This window comes from Aedes albopictus, unplaced genomic scaffold (genome assembly GCF_035046485.1).
Source record: "Aedes albopictus strain Foshan unplaced genomic scaffold, AalbF5 HiC_scaffold_132, whole genome shotgun sequence".
Classification (NCBI taxonomy): Eukaryota; Metazoa; Arthropoda; class Insecta; order Diptera; family Culicidae; genus Aedes; species Aedes albopictus.
In genome coordinates this window covers 1-21,484 of record NW_026916724.1, presented here as the reverse complement: position 1 = coordinate 21,484, position 21,484 = coordinate 1, and the positions used below count along the sequence as shown (strand labels likewise).

The window sequence follows — 21,484 nt, the reverse complement described above, 5'->3', positions numbered from 1 at the left end:
AACTATGTGCACACGGCAGTGCTTGTTCCGAGCAGTATTTAATGCTTTTTGAAAGTTTAAACATAACTTACCAAACGAATTTTCTACTAGCAGATACTGTAAACGTCTCTTTCTCTGCCCGCAGTGTCGTCGTTTTGTGCTTGCCGAAGAGCTACTACGCCTTGAACGTGAACCGCTTGCGGGGCCGATTCGCCATGTTCATTCGAACGATCGAAGCATTGGGAGTATCCGTAGTGCCCGTGCCGTACCAGATGTGGTCGAACCTTCCGGAAGCCGAACGGTTGCCATACCTGGAAAGGGAAGTACGTGCGAAGATCAACTGTATGCAATGAACTTTCGGATCGATTGAATAAACTACAGCGGAAAAGTACATTTTTACTGGTGTTTTATTTTTGTTCTTCAGCAATCGTTACAGAAAAGAAAGCACTACGTCAATGGAGAAATTCCAACAGGTGAGGACTACGTTTTAGGATTTTGAGTGCTTTGTGGGTTCTCTTCACGCGTAATTTCGCGGAGATCATAAGAGGGACTTATAGAATGTACTACCGAGAGAAATTCATTTAATTTATTTGATGATGTTGATCGAAGATTAAAATGTAGCGAGCGACATTTATAAGCATCGTATGTACTCGGGATGATGTGATTCAGTTTCCGCCGCGAAGACGAAGGACCAAGTGAAGGGTAGACTCCTTTTGAATGTTGTAATCGGATAGGGTACGGCCATCTTCGAGCTGCTTACCGGCGAAGATCAGACGCTGCTGGTCTGGGGGGATACCTTCCTTGTCCTGGATCTTGGCCTTGACGTTTTCGATGGTGTCCGAGGGCTCGACCTCCAGAGTGATGGTCTTGCCGGTCAGCGTCTTTACGAAGATCTGCATACCACCACGCAGACGCAAGACCAGATGGAGGGTGGATTCCTTCTGGATGTTATAGTCGGACAGAGTACGACCATCTTCCAGCTGCTTACCGGCGAAGATCAGACGCTGCTGATCTGGAGGGATACCTTCCTTATCCTGGATCTTGGCCTTAACGTTCTCGATGGTGTCCGATGGCTCGACCTCAAGAGTAATGGTCTTGCCGGTCAAGGTCTTCACGAAGATCTGCATACCACCACGCAGACGCAGGACCAGATGAAGGGTAGACTCCTTCTGGATATTGTAGTCGGACAGAGTACGACCGTCCTCGAGCTGCTTACCGGCGAAAATCAAACGCTGCTGATCTGGTGGGATACCCTCCTTGTCTTGGATCTTAGCTTTAACGTTCTCGATGGTGTCCGAGGGCTCGACCTCCAGAGTGATGGTTTTGCCGGTCAAGGTCTTCACGAAGATCTGCATACCACCACGCAGACGGAGGACCAGATGAAGGGTGGATTCCTTCTGGATATTGTAGTCGGACAGAGTACGGCCATCCTCGAGCTGCTTTCCAGCGAAGATCAGACGCTGTTGATCTGGCGGGATACCTTCCTTGTCCTGGATCTTGGCCTTGACGTTCTCGATGGTGTCCGAAGGTTCGACCTCAAGAGTGATGGTTTTGCCGGTCAAGGTCTTCACGAAGATCTGCATACCACCACGCAGACGCAAGACCAGATGGAGGGTGGATTCCTTCTGGATATTGTAATCCGACAGAGTACGGCCGTCCTCGAGCTGCTTTCCGGCGAAGATGAGACGCTGCTGATCTGGCGGGATACCTTCCTTGTCCTGGATCTTGGCCTTGACATTCTCGATGGTGTCAGAAGGCTCGACCTCCAAAGTGATGGTCTTGCCCGTCAAGGTCTTCACGAAGATCTGCATGCCACCACGCAGACGCAGGACCAGATGAAGGGTAGACTCCTTCTGGATATTGTAGTCGGACAGAGTACGACCGTCCTCAAGCTGCTTACCGGCGAAGATCAGACGCTGCTGATCTGGCGGGATACCTTCCTTGTCCTGGATCTTGGCCTTGACGTTCTCGATGGTGTCCGAAGGCTCGACCTCCAGAGTGATGGTCTTACCAGTCAATGTTTTGACGAAGATCTGCATCCTGCAAGGATAGAGAAGAAAATGTTCGCTCATTTAGTAATTTACGAGCATGGACATTGATGACTGTAGACTTCGTGGTTGCTACTCCGTGATTGTCCAGAGTTGCGAAATTGCACAGAAAAGGTGTGTAGGCCCCTTTAGCCTTTGTCCTCTCTGATGCTGTTGCCATGCTGTTATTTGGCATAAGCTCACTTGGTGTTAAGGGTGTTAAGGCAATTAGCACAACGGGCATTTAGCATAATGTATCAAAAGAAGTATGCATTTTAAATATGCCAAATTTAATAGTGTTATGCCCAGTATCCCAGTACAATCGAAAGTCCCGTTACCCTCAGATGCTATTTTGGTCTCTCCCACAAAAAAAATGTCGTTTACTGAGGTCTCCGGTTTCAAATTTTCGGAAAGAGTGAGGAAAATAGCACAAAATGATTTAAAAAGGTTAACAGACTTGGAAAGTATTGAACTGATCGGCGTGAAAATTTGTATACAGGGATTTTAGCGACCGGGGAAGGTCAAGGGGGAGGGGGGGGGGGGGGGGGGGGTTGTGTATCCCATACAAATGAATCAATTTGCAAGGGAGTTCTCTATGGAGCTGTATGTCTAAAAACGATCATGATTACATAAAATGTATCTATATATATAACAATTTTGTTTTGCCTACTGCGTTTTGGTTTTTTGACGTTTCAAGTTTCTAGCCAAGACCAAGTCCCCGGTCAAAATGTATGGAAGATCGATTTTCAAAAACTCTCAATCTTTGCATGTTTTTTGCCTCATAAACCTTCCTTGGGTAAACACTAGCGTGGGACACAAAAAGACATTTTACTTCTGTACACTTTTTGAGTTCCATTTTGGCCCCATATCAACTGTGCAAAATTTCAGCTCGATCGGAGAAACTATATTTTAGCGCCAGCCGTTTTAAGTTATTATACGATTTACTATGGGGAAAATCACTTTTTCAAAGAAAAATCACCACAACCCCTGAAAATATATCGATGAATGATTTCTGTTGAAAATTTTACGAGGAACAAACACTCTGAAGACCGCAAAGCGATCTAAGGCATGGGGAAAAAGTTATTGACTGAAACCCGAATGCCATGCCAACGTTGTTTAACATGTAAGGAATAACAATAAATAATAAAATCTGGTCATTTTATCACCCGATCGAGGCTTAATAACTTTTTCCACGAATCTCGCATCGCTTTTGCGGTCTTCGGAAGTCTGATTCCTCGTTATCTACAGATTTCATTCAACGACTTATTTTTAGGGATCAATGGGTGACCTCAAGGGATTTTTCTTTGAAGAAGTAAATTTTCCCCATAGTAAATCGTATGAAAAACTAAGAATGGCTGGCGCTAAAATATAGTTTCTTCGATCGATCTGAAATTTTGCACAGTTGATATGGGACCAAAATGGAACTCAAAAAGTATACAGGAGTTGGAGTTTTTCCATTTTTTATATTTTCCCATATAAACCGTAAGGTAACGGTTGAATTTTGGACCCCTAGAGGACATTGGTTCGAATTTAATTCAAAATCAAATCGATTCAGAGGGTATTTACACATAATGATGATGTTAGTATGTTCGTAAAAGCCTCGACTGTCCGTTAAAAATACCCACAAGATCATTTCTGGCTGAAAATTTGATGAAAATAACTGATTTTTGAAACATCAGTTTTCACTGTTTTGGACACCCCAATATATTTTGGACCCTCTTCAGTATATATTTTGGACACCCGGTGTTTAAACTCGTTTGAAACTATTTTGGAAGAATTTGCCGCTTGAATATGCTGGATCACATCCTAATTACTTGATTGACAAAGGCTAATTAGACAAACTTTGCGAATTTAATGCGCTAGAATGATAAACGTTTTTGTTTACATCTGCAAGTTACCTCAGCACCGCAATCTCTTTTTGTAAACATGATGCGACACTCGCACGGATGACGAGATTGGCAAAAAATAATTTCAAGGCAAATAATGATATTTCCAGTAAAGAAATGATTGCTGCCCATGCAGAGTGATCTTATTTAGCGAATGATTCTAAAAACTGCCGTCATTTCATCATTAAACCTGTGTAAGTTGTGATAAAAGGACACAGGGGGTCCAAAATATATGGGGGTCCAAATTATATTGGTTACCCTATACCTGGCTAGTGAACACTATGAACAAAACAAAGATGACTCAAATCCGACGTTCCGTTCGCGAGCTATGCGCGGTCCCACGTATGCCACTGCATTTGTATATATATACACTGAGCCAACTCTTCCGATCACTGTTATATGTCAATCATATATTACTGCACTATTGGAATATCATGAATCTAATCTAAGGTTGAAAATGGGAAGTGAGAGTTATATCGCAGACAGACGTTCAAGTTTGACTCAGCTGCTTGTGTAAAAAACATGGCCGCCACAAATTGCCAAGTGGCAATCAGCGAACAGATGGCGTTAGCGGCGTTCATATACAATCGCTGCCTCACATGTGCGTTGCGACCAACAACTGTCACCACGGTCGTCTTCCAGCCGGATGGCGGGAAAAGACCGCACATGTTGCACGCTAATAATGTTTCCACATAATTTGTGCAGAGTAAATGACTTTCATTTAATGTCTAAAATCTTTTGCACAAATTAGCGCAGGACTCTTGTAAAATATTTTACACATTATTACTTTTATGTTACATAGATTTGCTTGAATAAAACTGCATTTGGATGAACTTCACTCGCATTGGCAAATCTTTGTGAATTTGACGCAAATGTAGGAATGATTTTAACAGTGTTTATTTTGATTTTATTTTTCGGTGGGTGTTTTTCTCAAACTGTCAACTGCTCGCGACTGCACTGTGGCAATCGGTTGCCTAGGTGTCGCTAGTGAAAATTTACATAGAAAATTTGAATAAATTTGTTCGAGCTAGAACGTCTGTCTGCGGTTATATGCGACGCATGTGGTATGTGGTATGACTCTCAGGTCGCCATTATACTGTTATATGTCATGCATTTTGCTTCTATCATGCGGGCTGGGTGCGCCAATGTTAGCGTGGGACACAAACAGACATTTTACTCCTGCACACTTTTTGAGTTCCATTTTGGCCCCATATCAACTGTGCAAAATTTCAGCTCGATCGGAGAAACTATATTTTAGCGCCAGCCGTTGTAAGTTTTCATACGATTTACTATGGGGAAAATCACTTTTTCAAAGAAAAATCGCCACAGGTTTCCCCTTAATCCCTAAAAATGAATCGATGAATGATTTCTGTTGGAAATTTTACGAGGAACAAACCCTCCGAAGACCCCAAAGCGATCTAAGGCACGTGGAAAAAGTTATTCACTGAAAACCAAATGGTATGCTAACGCTGTTTAACATGTAAGGAATAACAATAAACAATAAAATCAGGTCATTTTATCGATCGGGAAGTGCTTAATAACTTTTTTCACGAACGTCGCATCGCTTTGCGGTCTTCTAAAGTCTGATTCCTCGTAAAGTTATCTACAGAAATCATTCAACGACTTATTTTTAGCGGTCAATGGGTGACCTCAAGTGATTTTTCTTTGTAGAAGTAAATTTTCCCCATAGTAAATCGTATAGAAAACTAAGAATGGCGGGCGCTAAAATATAGTTTCTTCGATCGATCTGAAATTTTGCACAGATGATATGGGACCAAAATGGAACTCAAAAAGTATACAGGAGTTGAAGTTTTTCCATTTTTTATATTTTCCCATATAAACCGTGTACCAGGCTAATATGCAACTCCAATAATATCCTTCACATTTTGAAAAAAAAGTTTTCTCGGCTGGAGCGGGAATCGAACACACAACGCCTAAATGACCGACGCCGCTAGCAGCACGACCACGAAGCTCAGTTACTGGAATTGCGGAATTCTGCAAAACGTGTTCCACTTTATCTGCCAATGTTGCTTTTCCACCCGACCAAAGTTATATGCACAGCTGATGTATCGATCGTGTTATGTGCATATAACTCCGATATGCGCAAGTGTCATTTAGTTTCATTAGAAGGCTTTTCAATCGGAACTGTTTATTATATGATACGTATATCGATTCATTTGAAGTGAACGTGTCAGACTAGGGGTAAAATGTACACTGAGGATACTGATCGTATGTTTTTCATAGTTTACATCTTATGAACCAGTTATTTTTATTGTTTTCATCATTTCATAGTTCTCGTATGCTTTTCATACATTGAAAAGCGAAATCCATAAGACTTGTCGTATGAAAAATCTCATAAGAAGCATCGTATGAAAATCATAAGATGTGTTATGAAACATCATTGCTAAAAAACAATAAAACCTTTTATTGGCTTCTAACCACTTCAACTTCCGAAGCGTCGATGGGCGAATGAGTAAAGCACGCACTCGCCAACCTTGACGTTCCTGGTTCGATTCCAGGTTGCATTTTTTTTTTTGAATTTGTGCAAAATATTTCACAAAAATATGTATGATAGTCATAAGACATACTTTCAGTTTTCATACGTTTTAGGTATGATTTTCATACGTGAATGTAATGAAATTTATACAGTAACAGTATGACAATAATAGTTGGCGCTTTCAATCCAAAATCATAGTTCGTAACTATGATTTTCGCAAGAAATTCTTGTGGCAAAAAATCATAGTTGATTCGTATGATTTTCGGAGTTGCAGTATCCTCAGTGTATGTGTAGCGTCTGATGAAATAGGCTCTTAGAATTATTTCAGTGTAGATGCAGTGGCATACGTGGGACCGCGCATAGCTCGCGAACGGAACGTCCGATTTGGATATTTCGACAATGATTTTTCATAAGGGCCTAACTGACATGATCGATTTCTCTTCGTCGACTCTCTCTTTGGCTAATAACTCTTGATCAAAACAATCATTATTATTTTTGTTTCTATAGCAATATGTAGTCGTCTTATTCGCATTTCAACCAAAAAATCTTTGGAAAACTCAATACACATTCTGTGATAACACAAAGAGAGGATAGATGAAAAGAATTCGAAAATGTCAGTTAGGCCCAAATGAAAAATCAGTGTCGATTTGTTTTGTTCTGTTAGTTTTCATCCAAGGAAGGTTTATGAGCCGAAAAATGTATAGAAATATTGAGATTTTTGAAAATCGATGTTTGATACATTTTTAACGGGGGCTTGGATTTGGAACGTCAAAAAACGCAGTAGGCAAGACAAGTGTGGAATTCATGTGAAATCATTAGTCAGTTACTACCGGTAAAGTGAAGTCACTGAACGTAAAAGGTCATAGAAGAATAACATGACAAGCTCACAAGACAGAACATGAAGCCAACGCAATAAAAAAAATCAAACGGCTAGCCGATAACTATACCTAGCTGTCGGAAAACCATTGATGATTTCCTTGACCTACAACTGCACCATGAGTGAACAAGCTAACAGTAGTCAAGTAGGTAATGCTTCAGCTACTTTGGATGGAAAAAATCAGCCATCTTGGAACGACTTCTTTGTTCGCTTGGATGAGCAAGAGGTTTTCCATCGATGGACGCCATCTTGGCTGAACCTTGAAATCGGTGAAAATTCATGGAAATCGTCGAAATTTCATTGAAAAACTACGGATAAATGGAATTTCATCATGTTCGACAACTTTGGGAGCAACAAAAAGCTTCTTTTAAAGCAGTTTTGGAAGAAATCGATTGAATTCGATTTCCTTTCGAATTCATAGCCAAATTGGATTTATTTCCATTCTGCAACCATAATTTAGAATAACTTACCTCTATCGATACTTTTTCAAAGCAGAAAATTACACAATAGTCCTGTTCAACGACGCAGGTTGAACTTGCTCGAAGTTGCTGCATCTTGCTCTTGCCCATTTGTCATCAAACGGGTAAGAGCGGGATGCAGCAACTTCGAGCAAGTTCAACCTACGTCGTTGAACAGGACTAATATTATCGAAATTCTTGTTATAACACTTTTTCACAGCAGGAATGAAACTACGCACTTTTTTCGTCACTGAGAGCTCCACTGATTTCACTAGTGTTCTTCTCGCTTGTAGAAAACTGAATGATGGCCGATCGTTTAACGAAAGGAGCTCCTAGGGCCTAGGGGACGAAAAGCCGAAGAAGCGCTCGCAAAACAGCTGGCTTTGTTTTGTCGCGCGCGCGCGTTAATGGAACAACGGGCGGGCATGGCCACGCTTAAAATAATACACGGAAAAAACAGATTACCTAAAAAATACGTTAAAAGAACGCATAAATAAGTAAGCTGCTTGAACTTTTTACCCACACTCAGAAATAAAAGTATCCACTTATCCGCGAGCGGTAATGGCGGCGGCGGGCATATCAAACCGGTTCGGAATTTGACGTTTCTTGGGGGAAAGTCAAAACAGTTTCATTCTCCTCCTCACCCCTTCACCAACCGATCGGTGGCGCCAACCGATTGCGATCCCCACGAAACGTCAAAATTCGAATCGGTTGGTTGTGCCCGCCGCCGCCATTACCGCTCGCGGATAAGTGGATACACTGAAGTTTTTTTTTACGGCGGTAATGGTCCCGCGTAAAAAAAAACCGCGTTATTTCAAGACCCGTCGTAAAAAAAACCGCGTTATTTCAAGACCCGTCGTCGAGGGGCGGATCACTTCCAAAACAACTGAATCGAAAATGCGTTTTGATGGAAATGCGTTACAAAATGCTCCAATGCGTTGAAAAATGCATTTGAAAATGTAATGCGTTGAAAAATGCACCAAAATATCCAATGCGTTGAAAAATGCACAGGAATGCATGACGAATTTTTGGGGTTTTAATACATAATTTGTTGAAAAATACGCCGATGCGTAGGAAAATGCGTGTTATTTATCAATGCGTATAAAAATGCGAGCATTCCACCAATGCGCATAAAAATGCGTGTTTTCTATCAATGCGTAGAAAAATGCGTGTTTTCTATCAATGCGTAGAAAAATGCAAGTTTTTTTGTCAATGCGTATAAAAATACGAGCAATTTTATCAATGCGTTGAAAAGTGCATGCTGTAAAATTTTGACAGGTGTTGTTCAATTTTAGAAATGCGCGAGAAATGCGTACCTTAATACGCTAATGCGTAACAAAATGCGCCAATGCGTATGTCAATACGCAAGGCTGAATCGAAAATGCGCTAGTGATTCGCCCCTCGCCCGTCGTAAAAAAAAACCGCGTTATTTCAAAAAACGTCGTAAAAAAAGTCAAGTCACGTTAGATGTGGTGCTGACTATTTTACGCGTGTTTTTGAAAAACCCGATTTAATCCACCTATGGTGAACAGAACCCTTCTTACACTTATTAAAATTATTGTTGTATTATTTGTATTTAACATATTTGTTTTGTGGAATTGACCATAAGTTCTAGAAAATATTGTGGATTTGGCATCTAGTGGATTGGTTTCCAAAATAGCACCATGGACCATGGACTAAACTACCAGAAATGCCAGACACTTCCTAGAGTCTTGTATGGAATGTTTAAGAAATAGCTTACATATTCTGGAATTTTGTATCTTTTATTAACTGCTAAAAGATCTTGAATCGATTAACAAATGGGTAAGAAAATCAGCGAGATACACTTTGTCTAAATCAGTCAATTAAATTAGCTCCGAAGTACTTGGTATTCATGGTTATGGTGTAAAAACGACAAAAATGATATATCTACTAAGTTAATCAGTTTTGGCATTAGCTAGTTATTTTGGCTGTCTGGTTCTTCAAAGCTTTCATTTAACATATTGTTAGTTTCCATAAAATTCCTGTGTATTTGTTATTTATAATTTTGTTGAAAACAATAACCTGCTAGTATACACTTTGTATGAGGTCAGCATCATTTATTGAAAAATAATTTCCCATAGACTGGTCAAAAACAAATGCAAGATAACAAGTGAATATAATAAAAAAATAATTTATTGAAATACTCTTCGTAAGATATCTCAGTAATCAAATGTCGAATCGAAATAAAATTTCAGGGCCTTATACAAGCATATTGTAGCTTTCATTTGGTGCTTAGAGAACCAAAATCGGTTGACAGATGGCTGAGATATTTATTATGGTACCCTTGGTCAAAAATCTCTCAAAAAGTTAACCTGTATTACTCCAAAGTACTCTTTGAAAGATATCTCGGTAACCAAATGTCCAATCCTAATGAAATTGTATAGGGTTATACTAGAATGTTGTAGCTTTTATTTGGTGCCAGGATAACCGAAATCGGCTGACAGACGGCTAAGATATTTATTATGATACTCTTGGTCAAAATTCTCAAAAGGTTTAGTTGTATAAATCCTAAGTACTCTTCGAAAGATATCTCTGTAACCAAATGTCCAATCGAAATAAAATTTCTGGGCGATCTACTAGGATGCTGTAGCTTTCATTTAGTGCCAAGAGAACCCAAATCGATTTACAAACGGTCGAAATATTTATTATGATACACTTGGTCAAAAATCTTAAAAAGTTTAGAAGTATGACTCATAAGTACTCTTCGAGAGATATCTCGGTAACCAAACGTCCAATCGAAAAAAAATTCAATAGCGTTCTACTAGGATGTAGTAGCTTTCATTTGCTTCCAAGAGAACTCAAATCGGTTGAGAGACGGCTGAGAAACGTGCGTGACTTTTTTTGTAACGCACATACACACACACACACACATACACACATACACACACACACATACAGACATTTGCTCAGTTCGTCGAGCTGAGTTCATTGGTATATGAGACTCGGCCCTGCGGGCCTCGGATCGAAAGTCGGTTTTTCGAGCGATATTTATACCCTTCTTATGGGTGTAAGAAGGGTAAAAACGCGGATTTTTTTTACGACGGTTTTTTTTACGACGGGTCTTGAAATAACGCGGTTTTTTTTAGGACGGACCGCGTAAAAAAAACCGCGTAAAAAAAACCGCGTAAAAAAAACCGCGTAAAAAAAACCGCGTAAAAAAAAACTTCAGTGTACACGGAATTACTATTTTTTATGCATTTTGTATACGCATTAGTATGGGACAAACATCAAATTCTCGCTTCAGTCGACTTTTTCGATCCCATTTAGGTCCCATATGAACTGTACAAAATTTCAGCGCAATCGGTGAAACTATAATTTAGCGCAAGTGGTTCAAAGTTTTCATATGATTTACTATGGGAAAAGTTGCACTTTCAAACAAAAAATGCCAGAGGTCGCCCTTTGTCTCCATAATTCAAATCGATCAAGGCTTCTTGTAGAAAAATCATTTGTGAAACTTTCCTTCGAAGACCGCAAAACGATTGGATTCTTGTGGAAAAAGTTATTGATTTATTACCGATTAGTGATCCAACGAACGGCTTTTTGTTTTGTTTTATCAGCAGCACTGTAGCTGTTGCCTTGGCTGCTGCTGTTTCTGGGGGTGGTGATGCCTGCCACCGCCCCATGCAACAACGGCAGCAGCAGTGCTGCTGATAAAACAAAACAAAAAGCCATTCGTTGGATCACTAGTCGGTAATAAATCAATAACTTTTTCCACAAGAATCCAATCGTTTTGCGGTCTTCGAAGGAAAGTTTCACAAATGATTTTTCTACAAGAAGCGTTGATCGATTTGAATTGTGGAGACAAAGGGCGACCTCTGGGATTTTTTGTTTGAAAGTGCAACTTTTCCCATAGTAAATCCTATGAAAACTTTGAACCACTTGCGCTAAATTACACAAGTTTACAAAATAAAACGAAAGTCGTGAACTTCTGTCAACGACCAAAATTTTTGAAGCACAATTTAGTGCTGATTTCGAAACCGACCTTCAAAAAATTTAAAGTAGAACAGTTTTTGAGTTTTAGCTCAATATCGAGTTTTGTAAATTTTCACAATATGTAATTTACTAAAATTCAAATATATTGCGTTTTGTTCAACCAATTTTAAATCTTTTTCCATTAATTAAAAGCTGAATACAATACCATTCGATCACCTGAATACAGGATTTGCGTCAGATTGATGAAATTCAAGATATTGGCGAGTTTCAGGGACGATCTTCTTAAATTTTAGCAAAATTCCCAAAATTTTTTGAAGAAATGTATTTTTTTCAATAAGAAAAAACCAACAAAAAATTCTTTCTCAACGTTTATTTAACATATCATATGTAGGCGAGTCACAGTAAAAATTTCAGCTTAATCGCAGCATTGATTACGGAGAATGAGATGTTTGAAGTGAGCGACTTCGCTTAAAAATAGAACAAAAATCGATTTCAAATCATCAACCTTGTATGGAAAGTCGAAAAAATTTCCGCTCTACTGTAATTTTTTTCCTTCACGTTTTCGAACTCAGGGCATGATTCTATACCAAAAATGATCATCAGCTTACCGAGTTCAAAAATGCTGTAAACTAGTGTTATAGTTTCACCGATTGCGCTGAAATTTTGTACACTTCATATGGGACCTAAATGGGATCGAAAAAGTCGACTGGAGCGAGGATTTTTTTTCCAAACAAGCGAGTCCCATACTAATACGCATCTCTCTCACTCTCTTTCTGTTTTCATACTATCCGCTGCTTCGTCTGGGTTGACAAATCACTTCGCTTCAACCCAGGCTAAACGGCAGATAGCTCAAATTGCTCCCATACAAACTTTGAATTGATTTTTAAATGGGTCCCCGGCTTCAAAATTCATGAAAATTTGGATTTCAGCACAGTTTGACCTGCAGATTCAGAATATCGAATTATCCCAACATCGTTAGAGCAACATTAACGGCGGCTACTATTCGAGCAACCCGCGCAGCGCTACCATTTTGACTTAACCACCCTTTTCCACACCGGTAGCAATCAAATCAGTCACCTTGATTCGTATCGGCAGGGCTGTCATATTCCCATATAATTTTTAGCAGCGCAACTGTTCCGCTACTATATTTGGTCACCCACCCATAGCGCTACTATTTTGCGAGCGCATCCAGCAGCGACCGGTAAAGTTTGCTGCAATGATGGAGGGCTGCCAAACGGGGTATAGAAGCGCACCGTTAAAGGTGCTCTTAAAGAAGCCAATTGTAATTCCGTGTATACTTTTATTTCTGAGTGCAGCAGTGGGTTGTTTCCTCGCGCTCCCGCTCGCAATGACGGTTGGAAACCTCGTTGGAAACCACTTGGAATATTCCTTGCCAGAATCGCCTAAGAAACCGATTTTTTTCGATCACAGTATTTACTCAGTTGCAAAGAAATGACAGTTCAAATGGCAGTCATCGTATAGAAATTCTGTCAGGAATCGGTCAAGAATTTTGAGAGATTCCTTTTGAACACAAAACTGGGCTTTACGTCTGTTTGTCTATGGTTCACCGATACAAAAATGGGTAACCTTGTGCACTCAGAAATAAAAGTATACACGGAATTAAATACTATTATTTGTGCATTTTGTATCCGCATCTCTCTCACTCTCTTTCTGTTTTCATGCTATCTGCCGTTTAGCCTGGGTTGAAGCGAAGTGATTTGTCAACCCAGACGAAGCAGCGGATAGCATGAAAACAGAAAGAGAGTGAGACAGATGCGGATACAAAATGCATAAATAATAGTAATTCCGTGTATACTTTTATTTCTGAGTGTGGGTAACAAAAAACCAAGGAACGGATACTTGAAAGTTAGCGTGTTTACTGTGGCGCCGTTAATCTCGCCCAGCGTTAATCCCGCCTCCATTTTCCAGATGTTTTTGACAGTTGCGCGAAAGCCGGCAGCGGCGTCGCGGCGCGGACGGCAAGGCAAGTATTATGTTTCCAGTTCAAAACCGAATTAGCGACATTTTTTCTTTGACTTCCGCTGCTTTTGCCTTGCGTTAAACACAATGTCGGAAGTGGGGCGCTGTATTGTACACCTGGTGCTCTATACAGCGCCCCACTTCCGACATTGTGTTTAACGCAAGGCAAAAGCAGCGGAAGTCGAAGAAAAAATGTCGCTAATTCGGTTTTGAACTGGAAACATAATAAAACAAAACAAAACAACGCAACTTTTGCATTGAGATCGATCCCAGATTGTGTGGTGCGCGGGAATGATTTTGAGCAAAATTTCCAATCGACTAGTGATCGTTCGGAATTTTCGCAGAGAATTCACAGTAAGTGGCCTTAGTATTTATAAGCATTGCGGCATCACCGGTTAAAATTGTGAACGTACATTAACCGTAGAATTGCTTCTGCCAAAGGGCAAACGATCGGTGGTCGGAATTCATCGTGAAACGCAGAATGGAAGCAAGTGCAATCGCCCGGCCGGATCCGGTGGTGCTGAAGATCGATACGCCTGAATTTCGGTCCATTTTTACGAAAGAACTCGAAGATTTGATTGATTTGTTCAAGAGATACAATTATGAGATTCGTGTCGCTGGAGGAGCTGTGAGGTATGGAATTCATGTTGATGGGGAATAACATTTTAAATGCTGATTGCCCGTTTTACCTATATCAACAGGGACATCCTTATGGGGAAATGCCCCAAGGACATAGATATTGCTACGACGGCTACGCCAACGGAAATGAAGGAAATTTTCACCAAGGAAAACATCCGTATGGTCAACATGAACGGAGAAAAGCATGGAACGATCACGCCGAGGATCAACGATAAGGAAAACTTTGAAATCACTACTCTCAGAATTGATGCTGTGACGGATGGCCGGCATGCTGAAGTGATCCATACCACGGACTGGCTGCTGGATGCCAATAGGCGCGACTTGACCATCAATTCGATGTTTTTGGGTAAGTGGAATTTTGATTTACATTAAGTATTGCAATACATAGGTTTTTGATAGAATTTGCATATGCTCTGTCTCTGTCATGGATACTTCATCAGATACTTGACAGATTTCTATAGATAGTGAACTACGAAGTAAAGTAAAGCTTTAGTAAATATACGAAAACTTCTCAAAATTATGAAGTCAAAAAGAGACTGACCTCTACTGTTGACCCCTGTACTACTTAATACAAAGTGGTGCGCGTTCGCATCACAACCGTTGATAAACACTTTGTTTAGACTTCTGCAAAACATTCTACTCTATTTACAATAAAACAACAAATTACAAATTACTATTTTGGATGATTATTATTCATGCCAATTACTTACGTTTTTTCCAGGATTCGACGGTAAAGTGTACGACTACTTCTACGGATACGAAGATCTACAGAAACGTCGCGTGGCATTCGTCGGCGATCCGGATTTGCGAATCAAGGAAGATTATCTCCGCATTTTGCGATACTTCCGGTTCTACGGAAGGATAGCCGAGCAGGAAAATAATCACGATGAAGAAACCCTACGGATCATCGCAAAGAACGCTTCCGGACTGGCAAGGATCAGCGGCGAGAGAATCTGGCAGGAGTGGAAGAAGATATTGTCGGGAAATTTCGGTTGCAATTTGACGATCAAGATGATAGACTGTGGATTGGCTCCTCACATGGGTAAGATAAGATCAAAAGTAGAGTAGGTCACATGTGTATGAATGAATGTGCTTTTCAGGTCTGCCCGAAAAGCCAAACACGGATGAATTCAAGGCTGTATTCAAAAGGGTAGAATCCGCTCACAAAGGCGAAATACAACCCATAACAGTCCTTTCGGCCTTGCTACGAGTTCCAGAGGATGCAATTACCCTCAACTTACGACTGAAATTCACAGTCTTCGAAAGAGAGTTATCCTACTTTCTTACGCAGAACCGAGAGGAATTCAAGGAAGTCGATGAACTTCTGTAAGTTCTTACATAATCTTTGCCCGCAGCTCATCGAGTTCTAATCTATTCTATACATTTCAGACCATATCAACAGCTGACACTCCATACCATCGGAAGCGCGAAGCTTAAGAAGGAGTATGTTCTGGAGCTACTCCGGTATCACGGCAAACGGGATCTGTACAATCAGCTCAAGGAGTGGGAGATTCCAGCCTTTCCCCTCAAGGGTAACGCCTTGATCGAAAAAGGTGCACCGAAGGGTCAAAAGCTGGGTCAGGTAATGAGCGAACTGAAAATGATTTGGGCTGCCAATCAGTTCAATATGAGTGAATCGGAACTATTGGAGCATTTGCCGAGTGTGCTGGAAAAACTTGAGCTTTCCAAGAAGGTGTGAGAAACTATGGTTATGTTGTTGCCTGAAACATGGTGGTTGATGGGCAACTTGTTACGTAATTTCTCTTTAGTGATTTTATTTATGCAGATATCACATCATTAATAAAGCCCTTGCAAAATAGGTTCCTATCTAACATTCTTGGCTGAAATGTTTCGCAACATAGGTCGTGCTGATCCATCATAATAGTTCACGATAATATTTGAAAATTCGATTTGTTAAAACGCACAGTTTATTATGCGATACATTTGGTATTATTCGCTCTGCGGTTCAGAAAATGGATTAGGCATCGTTCTACCTACTTAGTTGATGCAGAATTCGAACAAGTCAAGCGGCAATTCTATACAACGCTTACCGCTAAAATATTACATTATAATTATCTTTGAAGAAAAACGTGCGTTCAGTAACAAGGTTAGTTTAATAATGATAAGTTTTTCAGTAATTAACACCGCTAGCCATGATTGTCTCCAATAGCGGAAGGTCCGAAAGAGCTTGAAACTATTGAGAAATCATCATGTCTACAGGTCGTAAGCCCTGATAAAGTGTGGAACGTTTTGATGGCTGTGATCCCTGACCATCATGTCAAAACCCAGGGATACCCAAGTGACTATACTGTTAGGGTGTAGGGGTTGCATGTGTGAGGCGCATATATTGACAGGCATTGCTATGGACTGTTAGGGCTGAGTAGGGTCGAGGAATGGATCTACGATTGCTGAATTATACTGAAAAAGTCGTGATTCAGCAGTGGTGGCACCGCTTTCCGCTTTTGTTCGGCCTTGGTGGTTTGTGTGGGGTGGTGCGTGTCGGTGTGTGTGTGCTTTGTGCGTGCGGTGCTTACGGCTTCAGCAGGGTGGTTACTTGGGTAGTGTGGGATAATTGGGTTTGGGACTGAGGGGGTCGTCGTTGATAAGGCCGACATCATTGAGTGCTCAGTGTTGGCGGTTGTATTGGTGACGATTTCTTCAGCCTTAAGATCTCATTTATACCACGCACAGATTTTTGGGAAGAGGGAGTACTTTGTAATGCAAGAGAGGGATTCAAACTCTGCGTTACGGGTTGGGCGAGGTCATGCAGATAGACTCAACCCAGGTGACCGTGCGGCTCGGACAGTGATGCATGAATGAGTGCGGTGTGGGTGAGGTGCGCTGCCCTGTGGGTGCAGTTGAGTCCGGGTTGGAGTGAAAAGAGACCCTTCTCTACTCTAGGTCGGTTTTGGTTGTACGGGCGTGGTAGTGTTTGTCTTATTTGTGCCGTGTTGTGCGTGATTTGCGGCTCGAGCTGCGTGGTTACTTGGGAAGTATTGTGCTCTGTAATCTAGATTTTGGTTTTAAGGTGAAGCTAAGGCTGGGCTGTGCCTCGGATTTGTTGGGCGCAGGTCGGGGGAGCTGGTGGCAGTTTGTGCTGGGGGGTTTACTCGATTGGTTATTCACTGATGGTGGCCAGTCGATCGACTTATCGGCGCTGCCTGTCATTTGGTTCTTGGGGTTTGTACACTTGAGGTTCGGGGCATTGCTTCGTTGTATCTTCGCTTTAATACTAATATTCCTTATTTGATTTGACTGGCTGTTTTTACAGGCGTTTAACTCATTCTATTTCATAGATTGCCAAATTTAAGGGTAATGGTTCAATAGGGTGTTAGCTATCAGAGTGGATTAGAACGAGTTGGCGCCTACAATACACCAACACTGACACACACACTCCAATACTTACACGCACACATGCACCTACAACTAGCTGTAAAAGACCAGTGGGCGGGACAATGGTGCCTACCCAACAGTTGTAGGTGGGGTGTTTGGCTTAGCTACATGACTTGGTCCGGCAAGCCCATAAACATCAATTGGTAGACGTATTGCCTAGTGAAAAGACAACGCAGATGGGCGAAAGCCAGGGGATGCGTTGATAATAGCAGAATAGCAGATAAGTTTTTCAGTAATTGATGGAATCTAAAGCGAAACATACACGAGCATCATACATATGTACATTCTAGAGTGTCCATTTCCCGGCCAATTTTCTTGTCCCGGGATTCGGGACAAAATACTCAGCTAATCCCGGGAAATCCCGGGATCCCGGGATTTTTTTTAATTTCAATAAAAACCTAGAAATTTGTTTTGTTTTGCTCTTGTGCAGTTCAAATATTATTATTTATTTCACACATTTATATTTTGTTTTCATTATAAGCCATTTTATCCAATTATTGTACAATGTAATGAACCATTATTCTATGTAAAAAATCATCTATAAAGAGAAATAAAGGATCAATGTTAAGTTCACCAAGAAATGTCTGTTTTTAATTCTTTAGTAGCTAATTTATTGCAAGTTAATTTTCTACAAATATCTTATATTTTGAGTGGAAAAAGCATTATAATCCGTCCAATATCGCTACGGATGATGTTTGTATTTTTGGTGCATTGTAAGAAAACGCATCTGTTCAACCTCATTGCAATTTTAGGGAATCTTTTGAACTCATAGTTTTATGAATATTTGAGTACAGAAGTTTGGCTTTTTTTGCAATTGCGGTTTTTTAATAATTTTAAAGACGTTGTACTCGTTTTTGAGACTCATGAATTCTCTTCTAAACAAATTGGATAATTCACATAATATAGTACAAGTTTGGACTCAGGTTTCCAAACATTACAATGTAATATAATAGTTGGGTCACATCCAGTTAGTTCTTATCGCCACTGAATAAACCAGTATAATTAAAAATTTAATTTTAAGGCATTATATAAAACCAAGGGCCCATATAGCCACAGCTGTAAAGGCGTGGGTATCCAGCATGACCATGCTGGGGATGACGGGTTCGATTCCCAGCCGGTCCAGGATCTTTTCGTAAAGGAAATTTACTTGACTTCCTTGGACATAGAGTATCTTCGTGCCTGCCACACGATATACACATGCAAAATGGTCATTGGCAGAGGAAGCTCTCAGTTAATAACTGTGGAAGTGCTCATAGCTGAGAAGCAGGCTTTGTCCCAGTGGGGACGTTACGCCAAGAAGAGAGAGAGATAAAACCAAATTTGTCGTGAATGTTTTCTTAAGTATAACCTAGTGTCCAAAGCCCAATGGGTAGTATGTGAGAAAACCGATAAAATTCCAAAAGTGAAAACAAAGTTTTGCTTGGATATCTGGCAGTTTTAGCTACGAATGATCTTCATTCCGGGATTCCCGGGATTGTCGGGATTTCTAAAATTATATCCCGAGATTCGGGAAATCCCGAAATCATTCAAATCCCGGGAATTCTTGTCCCGGGACGTCCCGGGAAGGACACTCTAGTACATTCATTCATTTATTTAGTTAACATCAAATTCTTGATAATACTGAATCAACAATTTGCCGCTATAATAGGCAGCATCCATTTATTACGTAACGCTAAAATCGACAATTTTTGACCCCCCCTCCCCCCTCCGTAACGCTTTTTTGTATGAAAACCTGAAAATTTTTGTATGGGCCGTAACGCACGGCCGGACTCCCCCCCTCCCCCTAGAGCGTTACGTAATTTGTGGATGGCGCCATACTCGATTTGCAGTTGCAGCTCTCCAACGTCGGTCACGCCCAACACTCGCCAGATCACGCTCCACCTGGTTCGCCCATCATACATACATACATATTACATTTATTTGATCAACATCACATTTAAGACAAGACATAAACAACAATAGTACGCCACACAATACTCGGTTTGTGGCTGCCGCTCTCCATCCTCGGTCTGGCCCAGTGCTCGCCAGGTCACGCTCCATCTGGTCCGCTCATCATGCTCTCTGTGCTCCACGCCTTCTTGTGCCAACCGGATCAGTTGCAAACACCAGCTTTGCAGGGTTGTTGTCCGGCATTCTTGCAACATGCCCTGCCCACCATATCCTTCCAGCTTTGGCCACCTTCTGGATGCTGGGTTCGCCGTAAAGTGTAGCGAGCTCGTGGTTCATCCTTCTTCGCCACACACCGTTCTCCTGCACACCGCCGAAGATCGTCCTTAGCACGCGTCGCTCGAAAACTCCGAGTGCTTGCAGGTCCTCCTCGAGCATGGGCCATGTCTCGTGTCCGTAAAGGACCACCGGTCTTATTAGCGTTTTGTACAGGGTGCATTTGGTGCGTGGGTGAATCTTTTTAGACCGCAGCTTCTTCTGGAGGCAAGACTTCCGCTGATGATGCGCCTCTGAATTTCACGGCTCACGTTGTTGTCAGCCGTCAGTAAGGATTCGAGGTAGACGAATTTCTGCACCACCTCGAAAGTATCCCCGTCTATCGTTACATTAATACCCAGACGGATCCGGTCGTGTTCGGTTCCGCCTACCAGCATGTACTTTGTTTTTGAGGCATTCACCACCAGTCCGACCTTTGCTGCTTCGCGTTTCAGGCGGGTGTACAGCTCTGCCACCGTTCCAAATGAGTCCACTCTCCTAAACAAGCACGAGAAAGAGCGGGATGCAAGAGGAGGCCTGTGCCCCCTTGTCATCCTTCTCTTTCTCGTGTTTGTTTAAGAGAGTGAGCGAGATAAAAGAAAAAGCTAGCTACGCCAATGCTCGTCGCGCATCACACCTTCCAGAACGATGTTGAAGAGTAGGCATGAAAATCCATCACCTTGTCGCAGTCCCCGGCGAGATTCGAATGAACTGCATGGTTCACCCGAAACCCTTACGTAGTTTTGCACACCATCCATTGTTGCTTTAATCAGTCCAGTGAGCTTCCCAAGAAAGCCCAGGAAAGTCGATGATCAGGTGATGCGTTGGGACCTGGTATTCACGGCATTTCTGGAGGATTTGCCGTACGGTGAAGATCTGGTCCGTTGTCGACCGGCCGTCGATGAAACCGGCTTGATAACTTCCCACGAACTTATTCGTTTTAGGTGATAGACGACGGAAGATGATCTGGGATAGCACTTTGTAGGCAGTATTCAAAATAGTGATCGCCCTGAAGTTCTCACATTCCAAATGGTCGCCTTTCTTGTGAATCGGCAGATTACCCCTTCCTTCCACTCCTCCGGTAGTTGTTCAGTTTCCCAGATCCTGACTATCAGCCGATGCAGACAGGTGGCCAACTTTTCTGGGCCTATCTGGATGAGTTCAGCTGTGATACCATCCTTGCCAGCTGCTTTGTTGGTTTTGAGCTGGTGAATGGCATCCTTAACTTCCCTCAACGTGGGAGTTGATTCATTTCCGTCCTCCGCTGCACTGGCGTCGTCGTTTCTTCCGTTGCCGTGGTCTCCACGCCATTCAGGTGCTGATCGAAGTGCTGCTTCCACCTTTCGATCACCTCACGTCCGTCAGTCAAGAGGCCTCCGTCTTTATCCCTGCATATTTCGACTCGCGTCGCGAAGCCGTTGCGGGATGCTTTGAGTCTGATAGAACTTCCGTGATTCTTGGGAACGGCACAGCAGTTCCATTTCTTCACACTCCGCTTCTTCCAGGCGGCACTTTTTCTCCCGAAGAGGCGGGTCTGCTGTTTCCGCTTCTATTTGTAACGTTCCACGTTCTGTCGGGTCCTTTGCTGCAGC

General features: G+C 41.7%; 3 protein-coding genes across 4 annotated transcripts in view; 2 read left to right on the top strand and 1 right to left on the bottom strand.

Moving 5' to 3' along the window:
• LOC115269090 (FAST kinase domain-containing protein 2, mitochondrial-like) overlaps positions 1–370 on the top strand; it is a 29,542-nt gene extending 29,172 nt beyond the window's left edge. The window contains exon 3 of the mRNA XM_029877444.2: positions 125–370. Coding sequence (XP_029733304.2) covers positions 125–332 — 208 coding nt within the window. The 3' untranslated portion in view covers positions 333–370. The remainder of the gene's footprint in view (positions 1–124) is intronic.
• LOC109622073 (polyubiquitin-C) lies at positions 369–8,031 on the bottom strand. Its single transcript, XM_020076299.3, has 3 exons — positions 7,911–8,031; positions 7,737–7,775; positions 369–2,019 (listed from the first exon to the last, which is right to left on the bottom strand). The coding sequence occupies exon 3, from the start codon at positions 2,016–2,018 to the stop codon at positions 645–647; it is 1,374 nt and encodes a 457-aa protein (XP_019931858.3). The 5' UTR covers position 2,019; positions 7,737–7,775; positions 7,911–8,031; the 3' UTR covers positions 369–644.
• Positions 8,032–13,884: 5,853 nt separating this feature from the next.
• On the top strand, positions 13,885–16,055 carry LOC109621289 (CCA tRNA nucleotidyltransferase 1, mitochondrial). 2 transcript variants are annotated; one of them, XM_020076296.3, is made up of 6 exons: positions 13,885–14,012; positions 14,100–14,291; positions 14,360–14,643; positions 15,019–15,339; positions 15,398–15,623; positions 15,687–16,055. In XM_020076296.3, exons 2-6 carry the CDS (start codon positions 14,140–14,142, stop codon positions 15,994–15,996), a joined length of 1,293 nt encoding a protein of 430 aa, XP_019931855.3. In that variant the 5' UTR covers positions 13,885–14,012; positions 14,100–14,139; the 3' UTR covers positions 15,997–16,055. The 2 variants fall into 2 exon arrangements, with proteins under 2 accessions (XP_019931855.3, XP_019931854.3); XM_020076295.3 differs by having other exon boundaries at positions 14,083–14,291.
• The last annotated feature ends 5,429 nt before the right edge of the window (positions 16,056–21,484 follow it).